At 36.7% G+C, this 20,836-nt stretch overlaps 1 protein-coding gene across 3 annotated transcripts in view; it reads left to right on the forward strand.

The window, feature by feature from the left end:
- Positions 1–20,836, forward strand: part of efr3bb (EFR3 homolog Bb (S. cerevisiae)) — a 38,726-nt gene extending 17,890 nt beyond the window's left edge. For all 3 annotated transcript variants that reach the window (XM_059498311.1, XM_059498310.1, XM_059498312.1), the window contains 22 exons: positions 1,140–1,216; positions 2,706–2,833; positions 2,928–3,078; positions 4,800–4,921; positions 5,128–5,277; positions 11,980–12,114; positions 12,438–12,516; positions 12,924–13,059; positions 13,928–14,086; positions 14,179–14,290; positions 14,475–14,526; positions 14,776–14,948; positions 15,201–15,276; positions 15,403–15,564; positions 16,459–16,590; positions 16,678–16,745; positions 17,030–17,157; positions 17,913–18,004; positions 18,250–18,298; positions 18,463–18,569; positions 18,695–18,744; positions 18,829–20,836. In XM_059498311.1, coding sequence (XP_059354294.1) covers positions 1,140–1,216; positions 2,706–2,833; positions 2,928–3,078; positions 4,800–4,921; positions 5,128–5,277; positions 11,980–12,114; positions 12,438–12,516; positions 12,924–13,059; positions 13,928–14,086; positions 14,179–14,290; positions 14,475–14,526; positions 14,776–14,948; positions 15,201–15,276; positions 15,403–15,564; positions 16,459–16,590; positions 16,678–16,745; positions 17,030–17,157; positions 17,913–18,004; positions 18,250–18,298; positions 18,463–18,569; positions 18,695–18,744; positions 18,829–18,934 — 2,444 coding nt within the window. In that variant the 3' untranslated portion in view covers positions 18,935–20,836. The remainder of the gene's footprint in view (positions 1–1,139; positions 1,217–2,705; positions 2,834–2,927; positions 3,079–4,799; positions 4,922–5,127; positions 5,278–11,979; positions 12,115–12,437; positions 12,517–12,923; positions 13,060–13,927; positions 14,087–14,178; positions 14,291–14,474; positions 14,527–14,775; positions 14,949–15,200; positions 15,277–15,402; positions 15,565–16,458; positions 16,591–16,677; positions 16,746–17,029; positions 17,158–17,912; positions 18,005–18,249; positions 18,299–18,462; positions 18,570–18,694; positions 18,745–18,828) is intronic.

Consider the following 20,836-nt stretch of genomic DNA (forward strand, 5'->3'; position numbering starts at 1 on the left):
TTGTCCTGTTTTTGCAATTAATATGATAAAGTACTACTATGCGAGAACTATTTTCAATGAATAATGACTTATTTACTTTCATTGTATATGCAAAAGAGCAGCCTGAATATTTTACTTTTGCATTTCATGGCTGAAAGAAAGTCAATGTTTGGAATGGGATGAGGATGGAACATAAATGGGTTCAACATAAACAGGACATTGAGTTGAGCCGTGGAGTAAAGCTCCTCTTTGAAGTCAAAATGGAGCAGAAGCTAAAAATAGAAGCGCCTTGGCTCTTTTTTCTCAAACACTCATTTTAGCGGAGCAGATCAGAAAAACCATTCGCAGATCAGAATATTTTCCCCTCAATGACGTCAATCAGAGATTTAGGTTTTTTTTTGCTCTCAAGATGAGCCAGATCTCCGTGAAATCTGTTTTGTGACTTCAGAAATGGATTTTATCTTACCATAGTTTTCAGTTAATACTGTGGTAGAAAACAGGTTATGCTTGCCTCCAGATGTTCATTGTTGCGCTGTCATGCTATTCAGTGGGACACATGTGACTCATCACTGCTGAGATGCATGGGCCAATCGGATCACAGATTTTCCTCTGCATTTTTATAGCTGATTTTAGACGATGTGTTATATTTTGCATGATTTTTGCAATGTTTGACAAATGCAGCTTGTGCCATCTCTGACCTTCATGAAGGACCGTCCACAAGCCCACACATCGCCATGTGAACTTCCCACTAAATTTCACTAATGGCTTGACATCCTCTTGCCCCAAAGACCCCCCCACCAATGGTATCGCAATACCATTACTAATAATCCAAGGTCATAGCCTCTATTTCTGGAAGAGTGTATATTGTGAGCTAAAAATGTTTACAATATTGTCTCAGATATTGTTCATTAACATATATTAGAAAATGCTTGTCTCCCATTTCAAGAAATGTTATATGTTTATAAGATAACAGCCTTGTGAGGAATACGACACTCTGTCTATGTCTTGATATCGCTTTCTGTGGTGTTGATGACAACCCAGAACCCTTTTAATGATGCCATTTGTGGGCGAAAATCAGCTGTCTTTCTAAAATCAATGCCATTTTGCTTACAGAAATGAATCCTTAACCACATTTGCTCTTGATTTTTCTCTCTCTGCAGGGGTGTGTGGTTGTTGTGGAGCGCTGAGGCCACGCTACAAGAGACTGGTGGACAACATCTTCCCTGAAGACCCAGAGGTGAGAGCATCCCTTCTGTCTCAAATCCATTCTTCACAGAGAGCCTATTTACAGTCAAACAGCCCTTGTTCGCCTCTCAAACCTCTTATTTGCAATTTTCTGCATTTATGCTCTTGGCAGATGCTTGCTGTTCAAGACCACTTAAAAGAAAGTGCATTTAATGTGTAAGAGGCAATTACCAAAGCAGGTGTCTGAGGATGCAAGCGACTCGCAGTCTTTGCTGAGACAGAGTTCAACACCATTTATGTTATTTTCTCAAATGCCATCCACCTGAGATATCTGAAATACCTTCTTCAGCTCATGTTCATGTACCTGTGCGCTGTGGCAGTTCAGTAAATTAGTGTTCAATGTGGGTTAAAACCAGCAGTGGTGAACATTACTATAATGATTCTCCAGCTACAGAAAAACTCCTACAGATAACTTTCTTTTTTAGCACCAAAAGCTCACCGTCCATATAAATAGACTGAGTAGTTTCTGTAAATCTGTATGCTACATTATTGTCTCCCTAAAGCTTGGATTATTTAATTTTTGACTAATTATCCAAGACTCAACTAGTCAGTGAGGTACTTGCAAGTTTATCTGCAATGTTTTAAGCATCAATTTTATATTTTAAACAGCAGTAGATGAGGGGGAAAAAATGAATAGAAGAGTTAAGTGAACTGAAAGTCACTTCCAACTTAGACTCAACATTTTTAGAGAAGTTGCATCCTTTTTTAAGTGCCGCAGCCATCTAAGCAACACTTTTGTAACATCTTCACTGTCTTTATTTCAAGACAGTTCCTGTCGCTACCGTAGGTCACCAGCTGTGAGCAAGATTACTATGCAGAATGCATAAGTCTTCTTCTTGTAGGACTGTGATAGTTTTTTGTCACCCTGTCGAAGTTTATTTTTCCATTTTGTCTACATTCTGTTTGAATGCTAATATGCTTCCCCTGTAGGAATGCACAATTTATTGTTACCATATTGGTAAACACCTGATGTGGATTGATTATGGATGTTTATTTATGCATGCTTATTTCCCCTTTTTTTATTTTAAAGGTCTAATGAATAATACTATTAAATGCAATCTTTAGTTTTCCTTACTTTCATTTATAATTGCTAGATACTTGAATTTACTTGTAAGATTAGATGTGAATTTTCTGAATTTTGACAATGATACACTACCATTCAAAAGTTTGGGTTCAGTATGTTTTCTTTTTTGTTTTGTTAATTGAAATAAAATACTTTTATTCAGAAAGAATTGAACTTTGTTCAAAGTAACAGTAAAATATTTTATAATATTACAAAAGATAAATGCTGTTCTTTTGAACTTCCTTTTCATCAAAGAAAAACATTTTTAAAAAACTTACCAACCCCAAGCTTTTATATGATAACAGACTTTTACTGTTACTAAAAGATCAAGATCAAAAAGATTGAAACGTAATTCTTGCCCTGTTCCAAGTGTGCTGTGTTGATGATATTGATACTTTCTGTCTGTGTTTGTCTGTAGGATGGGTTGGTGAAGGCCAACATGGAGAAGCTGACTTTTTATGCTCTGTCAGCTCCAGAGAAGTTGGATCGTATCGGGGCGTACCTGTCTGAGAGATTGTCTCGTGATGTAGCTAGACACCGTTATGGGTACTGAAATTCGTAATAAGCCTGATCTGATATAGCCATGCTGTACACCATAATACACCTCTTGGCCATATTCAATGTGTATTTGTCTCTTCAGGTATGTGTGTATTGCGATGGAAGCCCTCGACCAGCTGCTAATGGCCTGTCACTGTCAGAGTATCAACCTGTTCGTGGAGAGTTTCCTGAAGATGGTGCGGAAACTCCTGGAGGCTGACAAGCCCAACCTGCAAATCCTGGGAACAAACTCGGTATGTACACACTGTTGTATGGTAGTTCACTGACACAGAGGGTACTGCACTGAACTCCAGTATTCTATAAAATGTATTTTAAAAAATATTTATCGAATAATCACAAATCAAAGGTATAGTTAAGAAAATTAAAGGAGTAGTTCACCCAAAGATTTAAATTAACTGCAAATTTACTCGCTCTCTGGCCAAACAAGATGTAGATTGAGTTTGCTTCTTCATCAGAACAGATTTGGAGAAATTTAGCATTGCATCACTTGCTCACCAATGGATCCTCTGCAGTGACTGGGTACCATCAGAATAAGAGTTCAAACAGCCAATAAAAACATCACAATAATCCACAAGTAATTCACATGACTCTAATCCATCAATTTACGTCCTGTGAAGCAAAAAGCACAGTATTTGTAAGAAACAAATCCATCAACCAAATTACCACTTTTTTGTCACAATCTAATTGTAAAAGTATGTAATATTGCCCTTTTAATGCTCTGTATTTTCCTGTTTTTATTTTAAATGAAAATTTAGCCAGCTATATAAAAATATGTTTGCTGATGAGCATTGCAGATGAGTCATAAACAAGCACACATACTGCAGTGCATCCAACTAAATGCAATCAGGACATGGACAACTTAATTAAAAATCAAAATGAGTAATCTAGGGCATTGAACATGCACCCACATTAAACGTATAAAATGCAGTACTTAAACTCAGGGTGACTAACCCATTTGTTTTTTATTCTGTAACATCCAGAACCACCTTAGCTACTGCATGCTGCAGATATAAAAACCCCTTTTAAACAGATTTATTTCTCAGTGGTGTTTAACATGACCTTATTTACCTGGAAATGCTAGGACAGAGATGCGTTAGTTTGAACTGCACCCACATCTGTTCTCTGAAGGCTCAGTCGGTTCGGCAAAGACCAAATTGCATAATAGGAAGGAAATGTAGGTCCAGAGTTTGCAATGCAATTATTTATTAATTACAGATTTGATATGCAGGCACTAGTTTAAAATGAGTCATTAGATAATTAAATAATCATTTGTCAGTTCACTACTATTTCTATATCAATGCATTTTATGTTTATTTTATTCATGACTTATCTCGATCTGAAATAGCTCAAATCTATAAATAACCTAAAACCTGTTAAATGATCAAATATCTATTTTTTAGCTTGAAACAAATACGGTAAGACTTTCTATATAACAGATTAGTAGTTCATGTACATGAAATATTTATATACATGCAAATATCTGAATGTGTGAAATTATTTGTGAATAAAATACATCATTCATACATGGTTAATGACATTTTTAACTATTACCGGTAAACTATTTTAACTATCTGCTTTACCTAATGAACCTTTCCTAATCTTAAAATAATGTGTTAATGTTATTAATCTAATTAATTTACTTCCATGCAGATGAAGCCTTTTCCTCTACATTATATGGATATTTATTACTCTTATTTGTAGGTGTCAGAAAAGCTTGTATTGTCTAATAATAATGATGATGAGGTGACAGTGCTGTCTGTCAGGGTTCATGTAGATCAAAACAACATCACATTAACATTTAATATTTGATTATACCATAATCACCCACTAGCTGGCCCTGGGTAAAGCAGCATTTGCAGTCTTTTTTAAGGAAATGGGTTTTTAACCAGATTTGGTTTTTGGTTTGTCTAGTTATGTGATTCATGTATTTCTATTGAATTGCTCTCATTTGCAGTTTGTGAAGTTTGCCAACATTGAGGAGGACACCCCCTCATATCATCGCAGTTATGATTTCTTCGTGTCACGGTTTAGTGAGATGTGCCATTCCAGCTTTGAGGACCCCGACATCCGCACCAAGTAAGCAAACACGTGCACTCATCTGACATTGTGATGCAGGCAATCCGGATGGGTGAATGCAAGCATAGATAGAGAGATAGATAGATAATGGGTAGATGGATAATGGATGGATGGATTGATAGAAGATTACGGAGAATATACACTATATACATGCTATACATATGTACAAGCTATACATCTAATTTCACTTCACTTACTCGTCTCAGAATCCGAATGGCTGGCATCAAAGGTCTACAGGGAGTAGTGAGGAAGACCGTAAACGATGAGTTGCAGGCGAACATCTGGGACCCTCAGCACATGGACAAGATTGTCCCCTCACTGCTCTTCAATCTGCAGTCTGGTGAAGGCACGGAGAGGTGAGAGTGTTGGGCTTAAATCGGTTAATAATTGACTCACACTTTAATATTCAATTTAATATTACTAGGTTTTATTTAGAAATTTCAAAAGTCGATTAGAAAAAACGTGTATATCTTTCAAATATTACAGAATTTTTTAAGTAGTCTCTTATGCTCATCTAGAGTTTATAAAAAAATACGGTAAAACAGTAATTTTGTGTAATATTATTACAATTTAAAATAAATGTTTTCTATTTCAATACATTTAAAAATGTAAATTATTCCTGTGATGACAAAGCCGAATTTCCAGCATCATTACTCCACTCTTCAGTGTCATATGATCGTTTAGAAATAATCCCAATACGTTGATTTGCTGCTGAAGAAACATTTCTTTTTATCAGTGTTGAAAACGGTTGTGCTGCGTAATATTTTATACAAAAAAAACTCTTGATGAATTTTTTCAGGATTCTTTGATAGATAGAAAGTTAACAATTACTAACCAAGTCGTTACTGTCACTTTTGAAAAATATCTTTCTGACCCTTTTGAGCAGCAGTATATTTACTAGTTTTTTTTGTTGTTGTTGTTTTATCAAATGATAATTAAGATTATTCAACAGAAATGAATAAACCTGGCAACAGAAACTTCAGAAACTTTTTATAATATATGCAACTTGAGTTAGGATTATGGCTTAAGCTGATTCACACAAATGAAATCTTTTTAACTTTGCATTAACACAAAGTTGCAATGTTTGAAAATTGAAATTGACCTATATTGCTCCCATTATAACCAACAAAGCTGGCTCCTTGTTGATGCGCCCCCTACGCACCTGGGATTGCACCACAGGCGGAGACATTAATTACCCCTTTCTGCTGTTTGGTATGTGCTAATTGCTGTTTGATGTAAAGGGCAGCTGATAATTGACTCTTCCTGTGAGATGTGCACATTTCAGATGGGCAAAACTGCAAGGCTGGTTTAGTGCAACCACAGCAGTGAACTAAAACACAATGCACTTTTATTTCTGGTCAACTAAACAGTCCAGCATCTTTGTGGGTGTACCAGGAGGGTTTAAGCTGTGGTGAGAAGAGTTTCTGCAGATTTAGCCCAGCGTCATGTGGTTGTATAACCGAGGGACCGTGAGCAGAGCAGCAGGCTGACTGACAGCAGGGTGTGTGAGGGCAAAGGAAGAGTGTGATTAATTAATGAAGAGACTACCCTGTGAGAACCTCAGCTCTTTTTCTGACACACTCACACACAGTGAAGCTCACACAGGAAGTTTTCCATTATACATGACAAGATGTCCGACTTTCAGACTCCTGTACAAAAAAAGCATTTTCATTATGTCTGTTTGGTCTAATGTTTCCTTTTAAACATTTCTTTGATAATCAGACTTTCATAAGACTCAAGTGACTCGATAGTTGCTATCAAATATTAAGCTGAAAGAGTTTATGTAGTTCTGAGTTTAGTTGTGTACAATATTGTAATATTGTATTTTTTTTTATATCAGACTTTCAATCTCCTAAATTACATTTAAAATTCAAATTAAAAATGTTAAAATTTAATTTATTGTAAATACAACAGAACAAACCTAAGATTAATTTGCTAAGGGGGAAATGTGTATAAAAACTTGACAAGACTAATGAGCATCTAGTTGCTGTAGCATATTTGACAGGGTTTTAATAAATTTCAATAGTAACAATATAAGAATTACTATCAGTTTTTGTTGTTTTCTTGTAAAAAAGATAATTTAGAACATACTTAAGAAAAAATTACTTGAACATGCAAAATATGTATTTATAAGAAATAAGATTCATGTGACTCAGTAGTTGATTGTCTTGCTTTTAATGTTACTAGACAATTATTAGAATTATTATCAAACATTAAATAAAAAAAAGATTTTATATAGTTAGGAAGAATTTGTTATATGCAATATATTACTCTTATTTTTTCTGTAATTTAATATCAGTTACTTCTTATGTAATTGAACATAATACTGTGTATAGACTGTAGAACATTTATACACCATCCAATAGTGGATTTAACATCTAAATTTAAAGTCTAACCTTAAAATGCATGATTTTTATATACCCTCGTCACTTTAAATACTTTAATGAGTTAAGGCAAGGCAAGTTTATTTATATAGCACATTTCGTACACAATGGTAATTCAAAGTGCTTTACATAAAAGAAAGTAAAATAATAATGAATAAAACAAGCAATTTTAAAACTTTTAAAATTATTAAAAAATTGACTTATTTAAAATGAATTTAAAACAGTTTAGAAAATGATTTCACATAAAATAAAATAAAATAAAAAACAGTGAAAATATAGTGCAATCAGTTCGGACATAGCACAGTGCTCATTCAATAAATGCACAGCTAAACAGATGAGTTTTAAGTCTAGATTTAAATGTGACTAGTGTGTAAGCACATCTGATCTCTTCTGGAAGCTGATTCCAACTGCGGGCGGCATAGTAACTAAAGGAGGACTCCCCTTGTTTTGTGTGAACCCTTGGTATTTCTAACTGACTCGATCCTAGTGATCTGAGTGCTCTGTTAGGTTTATATTCAGTGAGCATATCTGAAATATATTTCGGTCCTAGGTCATTTAGTGACTTATATACGAGTAAAAGTACTTTAAAATCAATCCTAAATGTAACTGCAAGCCAGTGTAAGGACCTGAGGACTGGTGTGATATGGTCAGATTTTCTGGTTCTAGTCAGAATCCTGGCAGCAGCGTTCTGGATGAGCTGCAGCTGTTTAATGGTCTTTTTGGGAAGGCCGGTGAGGAGCCCATTACAATAGTCCACCCTGTTGGTGATGAAGGCATGAACTAGTTTCTCCAAGTCTTGACTTGAAACAAAACATCTAATTCTTGCAATGTTTTTTAAATGATAGTATGCTGATTTAGTTACTGCTTTGACTTGACTACTGAAACTAAGGTCTGTCTCCAGAATTACACCAAGATTCCTGACTTGATTTTTAGTTGTTTGACCCCTAGAGTCAAGGTATGCATTCACCTTGAACACTTCATCTCTGTTTCCAAAAGCAATGACTTCAGTTTTTTCCTTGTTTAACTGAAGAAAGTTCTGGCACATCCAACTATTAATTTCATCAATGCATTGGCAGAGGGAGTCAATGGGGCTGTAGTCATTTGGAGACAAGGCTAGGTAAATCTGGGTATCATCAGCATAGCTGTGATAGGCAATTTGGTTCTTTCTCATTATTTGATTTAGTGGGAGCATATACAGGCTAAACAAGAGCGGTGCAAGAATTGACCCTTGTGGGACTCCGCATGTCATGGACGTCCACTTAGACTTATGCTCTCTTATACTCACATAATAGCCTCTCCCTTCTAAGTATGACCTGAACCATTTGAGTACCATCCCAGAAAGCCAGTCCAGTCTCTCTAGTAGTATGTTATGATCGACAGTGTCAAACGCAGCACTGAGATCTAGCAATACCAGCACCGATATTTTGCCAGAGTCACAATTTAAGCGAATATCATTTATTATCTTAATGAGTGCTGTCTCTGTGCTGTGATGCGGTCGAAAACCAGATTGAAAATTGTCCAGGTATCCATTTGAGTTTAAGTATTTGTTCAGCTGATTAAAAACTACCTTTTCTATAATTTTGCCTATAAAAGGAAGATTAGATACTGGTCTAAAATTGCTCAAAATGGTGTTATCAAGATTGCTCTTTTTTCAGGAGGGGCTTAACAACTGCAGTTTTTAAGGAGTTTGGAAATGTCCCATAAAGAAGTGAGGTGTTCGCCACTTCTAAAAGATCTGCTTCTAAGCAGTTAAGCACACTTTTGAAAAAAGATGTGGGAAGTGTGTCAAGATAGCAGGTTGACGATTTTAGGTGCTGCACTATGTCTTCCAGAATTTTGCTATCAATTGCCTCAAAAATAGACATAGTATCTTTTTGATATTGTGGCCTAATCTGTCTGACCTCTGCATTTCTTGAGGATGTGCCAATCGCCTTCCTGATATTGATGATCTTCTCTGAAAAGAAGGATGCAAACTCATTGCATTTGCTGTCTGAGAGCATTTCACTGGGAATCTGACTTGGGGGGTTTGTCAGACTCTCAACAGTGGCAAAAAGAGTACAAGTGATATTTAAGTTACTGTTTATAAGGTTTGAGAAGAATTTCTGTCTAGATGTGGCTAGTTTCACATTAAAATCATGAAGGCTGTCTTTATAGATGCTTTCGTGAATTTCAAGTTTTGTCTTCCGCCACATCCGCTCTGCTTTTCTGCATTGTCTTTTCATAGTCTGAACTGCTGTTGATCTTCTCCAAACTGATTTATGTCTGTTTGTTTTCTTACTAAATATTATTGGAGCAATATCGTCAATAACATTCTTAACTTTTGAGTTAAAGGAATCAAGGAGAGTATCAACAGAGTCTGCAGAAATGCTTGGTGTTAAAGATATAGCCTCCATAAATAGTACACTTGTGTTCTCGTTAATGCATCTCCTTCTGACAGAGACCGATCTAGATTCAGTTGTAGCAGACATCAAAATATCAAAGAAAATACAGAAGTGATCAGATAGTGCTATGTCCTTAATAACAATGGATGAAATGTTTAGACCCCTACTGATGATTAAGTCTAGAGTGTGTCCACCTTTGTGTGTGGGTCCATGCACATGCTGAGTCAAGTCAAAAGTGTTTAGAACCGTTATCATTTCTTTTGTAGTTTTGTTTTCTGCATTATCTATGTGAATATTAAAATCCCATGCAATAGCAAAACAGTCAAACTCTGAGGAAATCATTGATAACATTTCTGTGACCTCTTCAACAAAGGCTGGAGAGTATTTTGGAGGCCTGTAAATAATAATAAACAGAATGCGTGGAGCACCTTTCAGCACAATCCCTAGATATTCAAAAGACAAGTACTGACCAAATGACACTTGCTTGCATTGATAGACATCTTTAAATAGAGCAGCTACACCTCCACCTCTCCTAACAGTCCTGCAGGCTGCTTCATTAAGGACTGTTGCATTGCAGCTGTCTTCAAGCCATGTTTCATTTAGAAACATAAAATCCAGATTGTTTGTGGTTATAAAGTCATTGATTAGAAATTATTTATTTTTTAGTGAGCGAATGTTTAAAGATGCTAACTTGATGGCTGTGCTTTGTGTCTTTACATCAATGTTAGTTTGATGCATAATAGGCCGCAGATTAGATGAGTTTGCCCCTGGCTTGAGATGGCCTAAGACTTTCTATTACGTGAATATTGGTAACACTTTAGTGTGCAATTCTAACTATTAATTTGTTGGTTATTAATGTGAATATAACTGGGATGTTGGCTGTTTATTATTACTTAAAAATCACATATTAATGTCTTTTTTTGCAAGAAATTATTTTAAATCCTTAATCCAACCCAATTCTTAAACTTAACAACTACTTTACTAAGTATTAATAAGCATTAATTAAGAGTATATTGAGGCCAAAGTCATAGTTAATAATTAGTTAATAGTGAGAATTGGACCCTAATCTAAAGTGTGACCAGAATAATTTATGTAGTTATAAATAAAAGAACCGTTTTATGTAAATTAAATTAAAATTAAATTAAATTTAAATTTAATTAAATTTATGCATTTAGCAGACGCTTTTATCCAAAGCGACTTAAAGTGCATTCAGGCTATCAATTTTTACCTATCATGTGTTCCCGGGAAATCGAACCCCCAACCTTGCACATGATAAAGCAAATGCTCTACCAATTGGTAAATGGTAAATTGACTGCATTTATATAGCGCTTTCAACAGACCACATGGCCATCCAAAGTGCTTTACAAGTTGCCTCACATTCACCCATTCAGACACTCATTCATACACAGACTGCGGTGTCAGCCATTCAAGGTGCCAGCTGGGGTTAGGTGTCTTGCTCAAGGACACCTCGACACTTGGTCAGGTGGAGCCGGGGATTGAACCACCAACCTTCTGGTTTGTAGACAACCTACATGAACCACTGCGGCCACAATTGAGCTACAGGAACTTGTCGAGGTTGATATAGGATTTAGAAAGTAATTAGTAATAAGTAATTCTAATACAGTAATCTAATTGCACTGTTGAAGATATAATTAGTAACTAGTAATTAATTACTTTTTTAGAGTACCTTACCCAACACTGGCTACAGATGGTGTTTTTACCATGGGTTTAGCTTGCCGATGGTAAAAACACCATGTGGAGCCCATTTTTACAGACTGAAAAAAAAAATCGAATTATTATTTTAGACTGGAATGCTAATATGTGTTGAAGTTGAATCACGTTCAGCCGACATCTGTTTTAAAGCAGTGGGCGAGAAATTCAATATTTGATATTGTTGACAAATGTTTATAGTGCATTATTTTCAACATGTTTCTTGCTAGCACAGCAAAAATAGGCACAGCACAAGTAATTCATGTGCAATGTATCTGGTTGCCGTAACAGTGCTCAGTGGTTCCCAACCACATTTCTGGAGGCCCCCCAACACTGCACATTTTGCATCACTCCTTTATCTGACACACCCATTCCAGGTCTTTAAGTCTCTACTAATGAGATGATAAACTGAATCAGGTGTGCTTGATTAAGGAACCCCCCAACCTCAGACCACGGCTATGCCTATGGTTTTTACCTTAAACTCTCATTTGATCTTTTTATTTGTCTGTATGTTTTTATTCAGCTTCTTCTCAGAAACCAATGCTCTGTTTAAATCCTCTTTCTCTTTCTGTTTCCTCTGCAGTCGTTCTCCCTCCCCACTGCAAGCAAGTAAGAAGGAGAAAGAAAGCCCAGCCGAGCTGACGGAGCGCTGCTTTCGGGAACTGCTGGGCCGTGCCGCCTATGGCAACATCAAGAACGCAGTCACCCCTGTGCTTATGTAAGCACATATGCTGCCACATATCGCACCTGTCATCTTAGATCATGAAATACTGAGAATTTCATTTTGTTAATCTGTCTAGGTATTGCTTTAGTTTTTAAGGTATAGCTATATGCCACTTAAAATTCAGTGAATTTAGTGAATTCTAGCCTCTTAATGCTGGTATTCTGATTAGAGACTCAGAATATTTAATACTCATGTTCAGTCATGGAGTATTTATGACTTTTAATGAATCTCCCTGCGGGTGGAGTGAATCTCATTTTTCTGACACTTTTGGCTTCATTTCCTAAGCTCGAGCTCTGTTCTCTCTGCTCTCACCGCAGGCATCTTGATAATCACTCGCTGTGGGAAGGCAAAACATTTGCAGTGCGCTGCTTTAAGATCATCATGTACTCTATTCAGGTGAGTTCAGCCCTCTTTTAAATTGAGACGAGAATCTGAACTCGCTTTTTGTTTTAAATAAATAAATGGAAGACAATGTTTACCTAATGAAAAAAACTTGAAGAAAAAAACTTGAAATGCATGCCATTGATTTTTATTTATTTTGTTGGTTTTCTTTAAGTATTCTTTTTTTTTAAATAATAAATAATTGGGTGCCACCAGCTGTTTGTCCTAATGTGTTTAAAGCTTTTTTATTATTATATTTTAAAAATATATTAGTAATTTTGCACTGGTTACAGTATTGATGCAAAAATGTATGTTTATAAAATAATAAAAAATTATGTGTATAATATATATCTATTGATTTTTTTTTTTTATAAGGTCATTTATTCTCTCTTCTTTGTCTCTCTTTCTTTCACACCCTCCAGTCCCAGCATTCTCATCTGGTCATCCAGCAGCTCCTGGGCCATTTGGATGCCAACAGTAAGAGCTCGGCCACAGTGCGTGCTGGGATAGTGGAGGTCCTTCTGGAGGCAGCTGCCATCGCTGCCAGTGGCTCTGTTGGTGAGTATGGATTTACAGCCCAGTTAATGTGAATCACTATCATATATCTAGAAAACATTAATTAGTGCAGCCAGAGCGTATCTCATTGCACAGGAACAGAGTTGTGTCTTTTCAGATGCTGTAATGCATATCACATATTTTACTCCTGTGCTCAGAATCTGGGTCACTCTACCCCAGACGTGAAGCCTTTCTTCTGGGAGAACAGAACTGTAACATTGCATCTAACCCAATCTCGATTTCAGCCAAAAATATACATTTCACAGCCCGACCCTACTTTCTTACGTCAAGTCAGTGCTCACACCTAATAGCCCGTGTGAAAACCGAAGTGGGATGGCGCCACCTGCAGCTTTAAACTAGAACTGTGAAATTTGATTCATTTGAATGAATCTGGTCATTTGGACACTTTGCGGTTTTATATAACCTTGTAAAAAAAATGTGATTTATTTGATCCATCACCCAATGTACAGAACTGCAAAATTAATAAATAAGAAGGATAAGACAGTTTTTCTGGTATAAGGGATAAGACAAGATTTATTAACTTTACAAATGGTTGTTGAAAGCAAAAATGTTATGAAATGCATGTCATGTTTCTCGCTAGATCAAAACAAGCACTGTTTTTGGAATCAGCACCACAAAATTAATAAGAAACCAGTATTGGATTTGATTCAGCAAATATGATGCAGGGTAGTGTATCCTGTTGCCAGTCATTTTGACAATAATAAAAATTAACAATTCATTCACTAATTGGAGACCTCAAATCAAAGCACCAGATGTCTCCAGCTGTACTGATTTTGTCTGCTCAGCTGCAGATGAGTGATTAAAAAAAAGTCTCTGCATATATTTAAAATGTGTGTGTTGCTTACTTTAGGCCCCACTGTGTTGGAGGTGTTCAACACACTGCTCCGACATCTGAGGCTCAGTGTGGACTATGAACTCACGGGATCTTATGACTGCACCAACATCGGCACCAAAATCATCAAGGAGCATGAGGAGAGACAGCTACAGGAAGCCGTCATCAGGACTATTGGTGTGTGTATGAGCATTATATAACCCACATGTCACTGCTTTCTTAAAATTTCCTGATTTTCCATTACTGTGGTCTTTGTCTTTTAAAATCAGGCTCATTTGCAAACACGTTACCCACATACCAGCGCTCTGAGGTGATGCTCTTTATAATGGGGAAGATCCCCATTCCAGGCATGCATCCCACGCTGCCCTCTACAGGCTCAGGGTGAGCACTGCAGTCACTATTGTGTCCCTAAATGTGTATTGTGGTTATAACTTGTCAGTTAAAGTTATCTAAAAATAATTCACTCAAACAGAATAAATCACTTTTTAACCTCAAAATTAATTAAATGTCTTTACTTGAAATTTAGGAGGTGAACATATTGTATTTGCTTCTTTCTGTACTGCAGGCCTGAGGTCAATCGAATGATCCAAGTCATGTTATTGAAGTCCTTGAGACAGGTAAACTCTACCTGCAGAGAGCCACCCTGATCAAACCCACCTACCTGTGATTTTCTAATGAACCCAAAGACATTGATTAACATTCTCAGGTGTGTTTGATCATGGTTGGAGCTAAACTCTGCAGTGCACTGGCCCTCCAGGGCAAGATATGAATAACCCGGCTCTACCTGCTTGATGCCTCGTGAAAGAGTATTGAATCAATGCACAGATTTGATGTTGTATAGGTAATGTTTCTCTCTGTCTTTTCAGGTCACATGTGGTTTCCAGACGACCAATATGCTGACAGCTCTGCCAAACTCCTTTCTGGACCCACTGCTGTCATTTGCTCTGCTAGAAGATGCAGAAATTCGACTGTTGGTGCTGGAAATTCTGGTCAGCCTTATTGATCGCCATGATAACCTCCCCAAGTTTTCCACCATCAGGTTAGTGTCTTTACTTGATTCACACCAAACAGGCTAGGTGTTCAGATCATTAAGACACCATTAAAACGTTTGGATAAAATTAAGCCTTGCTCTGCATTTGTTGAACATTCAGTTTCAATTAGATTATGTCACAAAGAAAGTAAATGCTTTAAAATGTGCAGGTAATTTAACTATCAATAACAGAATAAAAATTCCTCTTTAAATAACAAACAGTTTTCCTATAGTTTCATGTATTGCTTTTCCCCCATGCAGTATCATCTCTGATATCTCTGTGCTTAAACTCAAAGTGGACAAATGCTCACGCCAAGACAACCTCTTCATGAAGAAGGTACACCATCCCTCCAATCAGTTCTCAACGTCCTGTTGTCATTCTTATTGTGATGTGAATCAGTGCTTTTATTGGGTATGCATCAGAGAATGCATGCATGTCTGAAGGATATCGCTCTGTTTTTAGCATGCACAGCACCTGTATAGACACATCTACCTGTGCAGTAAGGAACAGAGCAGCGTGCAGCCTCACTTTGAGAAGCTCTACTCACTCCTGGCCCTCATCAGCATGGAGCTGGCCAATGAAGAAGTGGTGGTGGACCTGATCCGTGTGGCGCTCGCTCTGCAGGTTCACCCTCATTGTGTTTACACTCTTAAAGTCCCCATGAAATAAAGTTTAGGTTTAGTGGCTTTTGTATGAATATGTTACCCTTAAGGTTATCCGTAAAATAGTGTGCTCCTAAATCATGACAAAATTCACATTTTACAAATCTGACAAGGCAGGATTATATTTTACAGAAGTCCATTACCTGCCTGTATTTCACACACAATAGCTTGAATGATACCCAAATTAATTCTGGTGATGTCCAATCTCCTCTATTTTATATCCTAAAAATTAGTTTGCTGTGATGTGAAGAGCTGCAGATATACAACAGGGTCACTGAACACAACTAGGCAGGAGTAGAGGTTACCACAACTGATTACCTCCCTCTATTTCACATAGAATGACTTTAATGTTACCCAAACTCACTCTGGTGATGTCTCACCTTCTATATTATACATCCAGGGATGCATTTTAGTCTGATACGAACACTTCAGCATATACAGCAGGGTCACTTAATCCGATAAGGCAGCATTAGACATTACTGAAATCATTTCTCCCCTTCTGTTTCTCACACAATGGCTTTAATGTTTCCCGGATCCACTCTGGTGATTCCTAACCTTTTATATTTTATATGCAATGAAGCATTTTAATCTGATAAGAACAGTTGTGGATATACTGTATATGGTAGGTTCATCAAGTCTGACAAGGCAGCATTAGATTAACTCTGTCATCTCTTAAGGCTTGACTTTACTTGTTGCCTCTACTTTACTCTATTTTATATCTTAGAACGCATTTTGCCATAAATGAATAGTTTTATCTGTCAACTCTTTAAATGTTTTCAACAAATTCAAGTTTTTAAGTTGGACGTTTTTAAATCAGTAGAGATGTATTTCAGTATTTTTGTCGCTTTCTGTCCAGGACTTGGCTCTGAGCTGTGAGGAGATGTTACCGCTGTATAACCGCTGTGCTGTTCATGCTCTGTCCTCTGCTTACCTCAATCTCATCAGTCAGCTCACCACAGTGCCAGCGTTCTGCCAGCACGTTCATGAGGTCAATGCCCGTACTGACAGTTTGTTCACATCAACTGTGCTTGAATTCAAATTTTACATCAAATAGTTTTATAAACCTTTTTTGCAGGTGATTGAAATGAGACAAAAAGAAAGTCCTTACCTGTTACCTGAGGATGTCTTCATTGAAACCCCAAAGTAAGACGGACAACGAGTCTTCGGATTTGTTTTGTTTGATTTTATTTATTTTGTTTTATTATTCAGCAGGTATGCATTAAATTGACCAGAAGTGGCAAAAAAAGTTTTTTATAAAGTTTCAAAAGATTTCTATTGCAAATAAATGCTATTCATGTTATGCGTATTCTAATCTTTAAAGATCCTGAATAAGACTCACAATTTACACCAAAATATATATCAAGCAGCACAACTTTTTATATGTACATCATAAATTATGATTTGCTTGCACTCTGTTGATTTGCCAGGATTCCTAAGACACTGGAAAATCTGGAAGGAGAGCTGTTGTTTCAACAGGCCAAGATCACCGAGGTTCTCGGAGGCAGCGGCTATAACACTGAGCGACTAGCTACACCTTATGTCCCACAGTTCACAGGTGCAGAGATGAGCATTTTGTGCCACATCATACACCATGTAAAAATTTATTTTTGTGCACAAAATTATCATTGTGCACAGTTATCATGCACCAATCAAATCCCAATAGATATCATCTTCTTTATTTTTACACAATGAATATTTTTATTTTCACTTGAAAATGTCACAACACACTCTACATGTGCTGTTTGTGCCTTTCATGTTGTTTTCCAGAAAACAATTCTTATGGTCGCTATAGTAGATAAGCAGCTCCTCAGGCTGTAGCCAGTGCAATTAAGACATTTGCATTGGAGATTAACTGATTAGCTTTAGACTAAAGTTGTTTCTGCTTATTAGCCGACTGACAGAGATGGATCACATAAACAGTTGATTAAAAAAAAAAAGTGAGTGAAGTGACATTCAGCCAAGTATGGTGACCCATACTCAGAATTTGTGCTCTGCATTTAACCCCTCCGAAATGCACACACACAGAGCAGTGAACACACACACACACACTGTGAGCACACACCCGGAGCAGTGGGCAGCCATTTTTATGCTGCGGCGCCCAGGGAGCAGTTGGGGGTTCGATGCCTTGCTCAAGGGCACCTAGGTCGTGGTATTGAAGGTGGAGAGAGAACTGCACATGCACTCCCCCCACCCACAATTCCTGCCGGCCCGGGACTCGAACTCACAACCTTTCGATTGGGAGTCCGACTCTCTAACCATTAGGCCACGACTTCCCCAAGTTAGTTAGATAATTCCACCCTCTTCCCTTAGATGAGGACCGGCTGTCAAAAAGAAAGAGCATTGGAGAAACGATATCTCTGCAGGTGGAGGTAGAGTCCAGAAACAGTCCCGAGAAAGAAGAGGTAAATGAAAGCATTAAAAAAGACCACACACACAGTTATCTGGTTAAATTTAAGAAGATATACAATAGACTGTTATTTTTATGATAAGGTACCATAGGCTAATCGTACCTTGTATATGATTTATATAATTTAACAGTATAATTTATAATTTTTACTTTTATGGATATCCCCAGAATAAGGTTTTATCAGGTATAGTTGAATTATGGGAACAGTATTGTTCTGATGTTTGTTTTCTTTCCCAACAGAGAACACCAGCTGAAGAAATCACATTTGAAACACTAAAAAACGCCATTGGTAGGTTGATTTAATGAGAATGGAACTTGTTCCAAATTCTCCCTCCAGATATTTCCAGAACCTGCATGCAATCGTTTGCATCGTTATTGCTTTGTTAACTTCTCTGTTAGCTGAACGGTGTTAAAGCGTGTGTGTGTGTGTGTGTGTGTGTGTGTATTCTCCAGTGGATAGTGTAGGCATGGAGGAACAGGAGAAGGAACGCAGGAGACAGGTGGTTGAGAAGTTCCAGAAGGCCCCCTTTGAGGAAATAGCTGCCCACTGTGGTGCCAGAGTAAGTTAACTTGTTGCACTTTTCCTTTTATTTCATGAAAATGTATGCTGTGGTTGTCTCCCCCAACACTGATCAGCTCAATATTGTAATTTAGGGCTAATACTTGTTCTTCTGTTTCCTCCCAGGCTACAATGCTGCAGAGCAAACTTAATCAAATCTTTGAAATCACGATCAGGTAGGTTGCAGCACGGCTCATTTCAAACCCCTGAAAGATGTTTGTGCAGATAACTCTTATCTTTTCACTCTTTCTGGCTTGCAGGCCTCCTCCCAGTCCATCTGGAACCATCACATCAAGTTACGGCCAAACCCAGAGTCGCTCTGTCCCCGTTTATGAGATGAAGTTCCCGGACTTGTGCGTTTACTAGTGCAGCTCAACTCAGGATTCAGAAACCTTCAGTAGCAGCCAGAGGTGCAGAGAGCTGGAGGGTTTTAGATATTAAATTATATTTTGATGTTTTTTAATAGAGGAAAAATAAGAGGTCAGCCCTATCTTATAACCCTCACCGCTGTATCGTCCCATGATCCACTGTCTACACTGTGACTGTAGACACTTCACCCATTAAACTACTGGAAGGGTTTTGAACATTTGGATTCCTGAGTTGAGAGTTTCCCCTGTTTGCAAATATTTCCACATAATCTTTGATACTCTGCGCTTCTATGATAAAATCAGCGAACATAAATCTGTATTTGCAGCAAAAACCTAACTCAAAAGGAGCGCAAAAAACATTTTTAACAAGAGCATACCTGGGTATTTATATATATTTCACCCTTAAAATCAAAAGAAAGAAAAAAGTTGTATTTTGTATAAAGAAAACTTTAGGAACTTTAGTACAATACAGATTTTTTTTTTTACATTGTGACATTATTTTCATGACAATCAAGCACATTTAATGTGAAAATAAAAAATATTTAAATTGTAAATATTTTTATACATTAGGACTTGTTATTATGTCTTTAATTATGCTTATTGCAATGCAGGTTTAATTTAAAAAGCATTGCATTATAGTTATTGTTTATTGTAATATAGTATAATAATATAATAAAAATCAATTTACATTCAGTACAATAGAAAATACAATATTGAGCCTTTTGGAGGTCAATGGAGTTTAATTGTCATAAAAATAATGTCATAATGTCTTGTGTTAAATGTATGGAATATAGTCATATTATGGTCATATATTAATATATATATATATATATATATTTTTTTTTTTTTTGTGTGTGTGTGACCATATGTCTGTTAGATTCACCTTTTTTCTTTTTAAAGTGAAGTGTCATTGTTCCATATTGAGAAAAAGGGGAAACAGTCATTTCATGATACATTTTGACAAGTCAAACACAACAAACCTTTCTACTTAGAGATTAAGTGCAATCAGTATAAATGAGGCTCATTTGTTGCTCTCAGAGGATTTTTACTTGGTGCTAATTTCTGTTTCTAGTAGTTTGAGTATTTAGTAAATTGATTTTTTATTGTTTAAGCATTGGTAGTTTATCGCTGTGATCTGCAGTCTGCAGATATCTGGCGTTCAGATCACTGGAAGTGATGTCTGTCTTCTGTTTGTGTTTACATGCACAGTTGTTTGTAAGTGGCATTAAGGTGCTGAAGGATCTTTTTAATTAGCACTTTATTTATCTAACCATACTCATTTGTTTAGCATCTCTAACCTGCTACGTTGTGGTTATTTTTAAGTGCTTCCACACAGTCTTGTGGCATCAGACAATTTTTTGATTATTTTTTTGTAAGCTCAAGCATAATTTTTATTGTGTATATAAATACATGTAAATAATTGTTTATTCATTTCAGATTGCTCTGGTCATAGTCTGAATGAGAGCGTGTATGTGTGTGTATTTCCCCAGAAAGAACTAGCATGATGTCTCCAGTTAAAAAGAGTTTGTGAAACTCATAATGGCAGATCTGTTTTTGTGATTGACTGCTAGCTTCAGGGTTCAGAGACAAATGAAGAAAACATGACAACATTGCCACACATTTCACACTCCTGGACAAACTTATTTTTGAAGTCCCAGCTATGTTGTTTGAATCACATGATGCTCTGCAAATATTCTAGATCATAGTGAGAGATGACTACTATTTCTGTGCTGATCTGTATTTTTAAGTACAGTAGAATATTTAAAGGATAATATACAGCCAGGGTTTGTTTTGCAATTTTGACCTTCTGGCTGTACAGTATCCTGCTTAGTACACGGCTGCTTACCAAATAAATAAATATATGGACATAACACTTTCATTTTATGTTGTTTATGTAGAA

This window comes from Carassius carassius, chromosome 18, assembly GCF_963082965.1.
Source record: "Carassius carassius chromosome 18, fCarCar2.1, whole genome shotgun sequence".
Taxonomy (NCBI): Eukaryota; Metazoa; Chordata; class Actinopteri; order Cypriniformes; family Cyprinidae; genus Carassius; species Carassius carassius.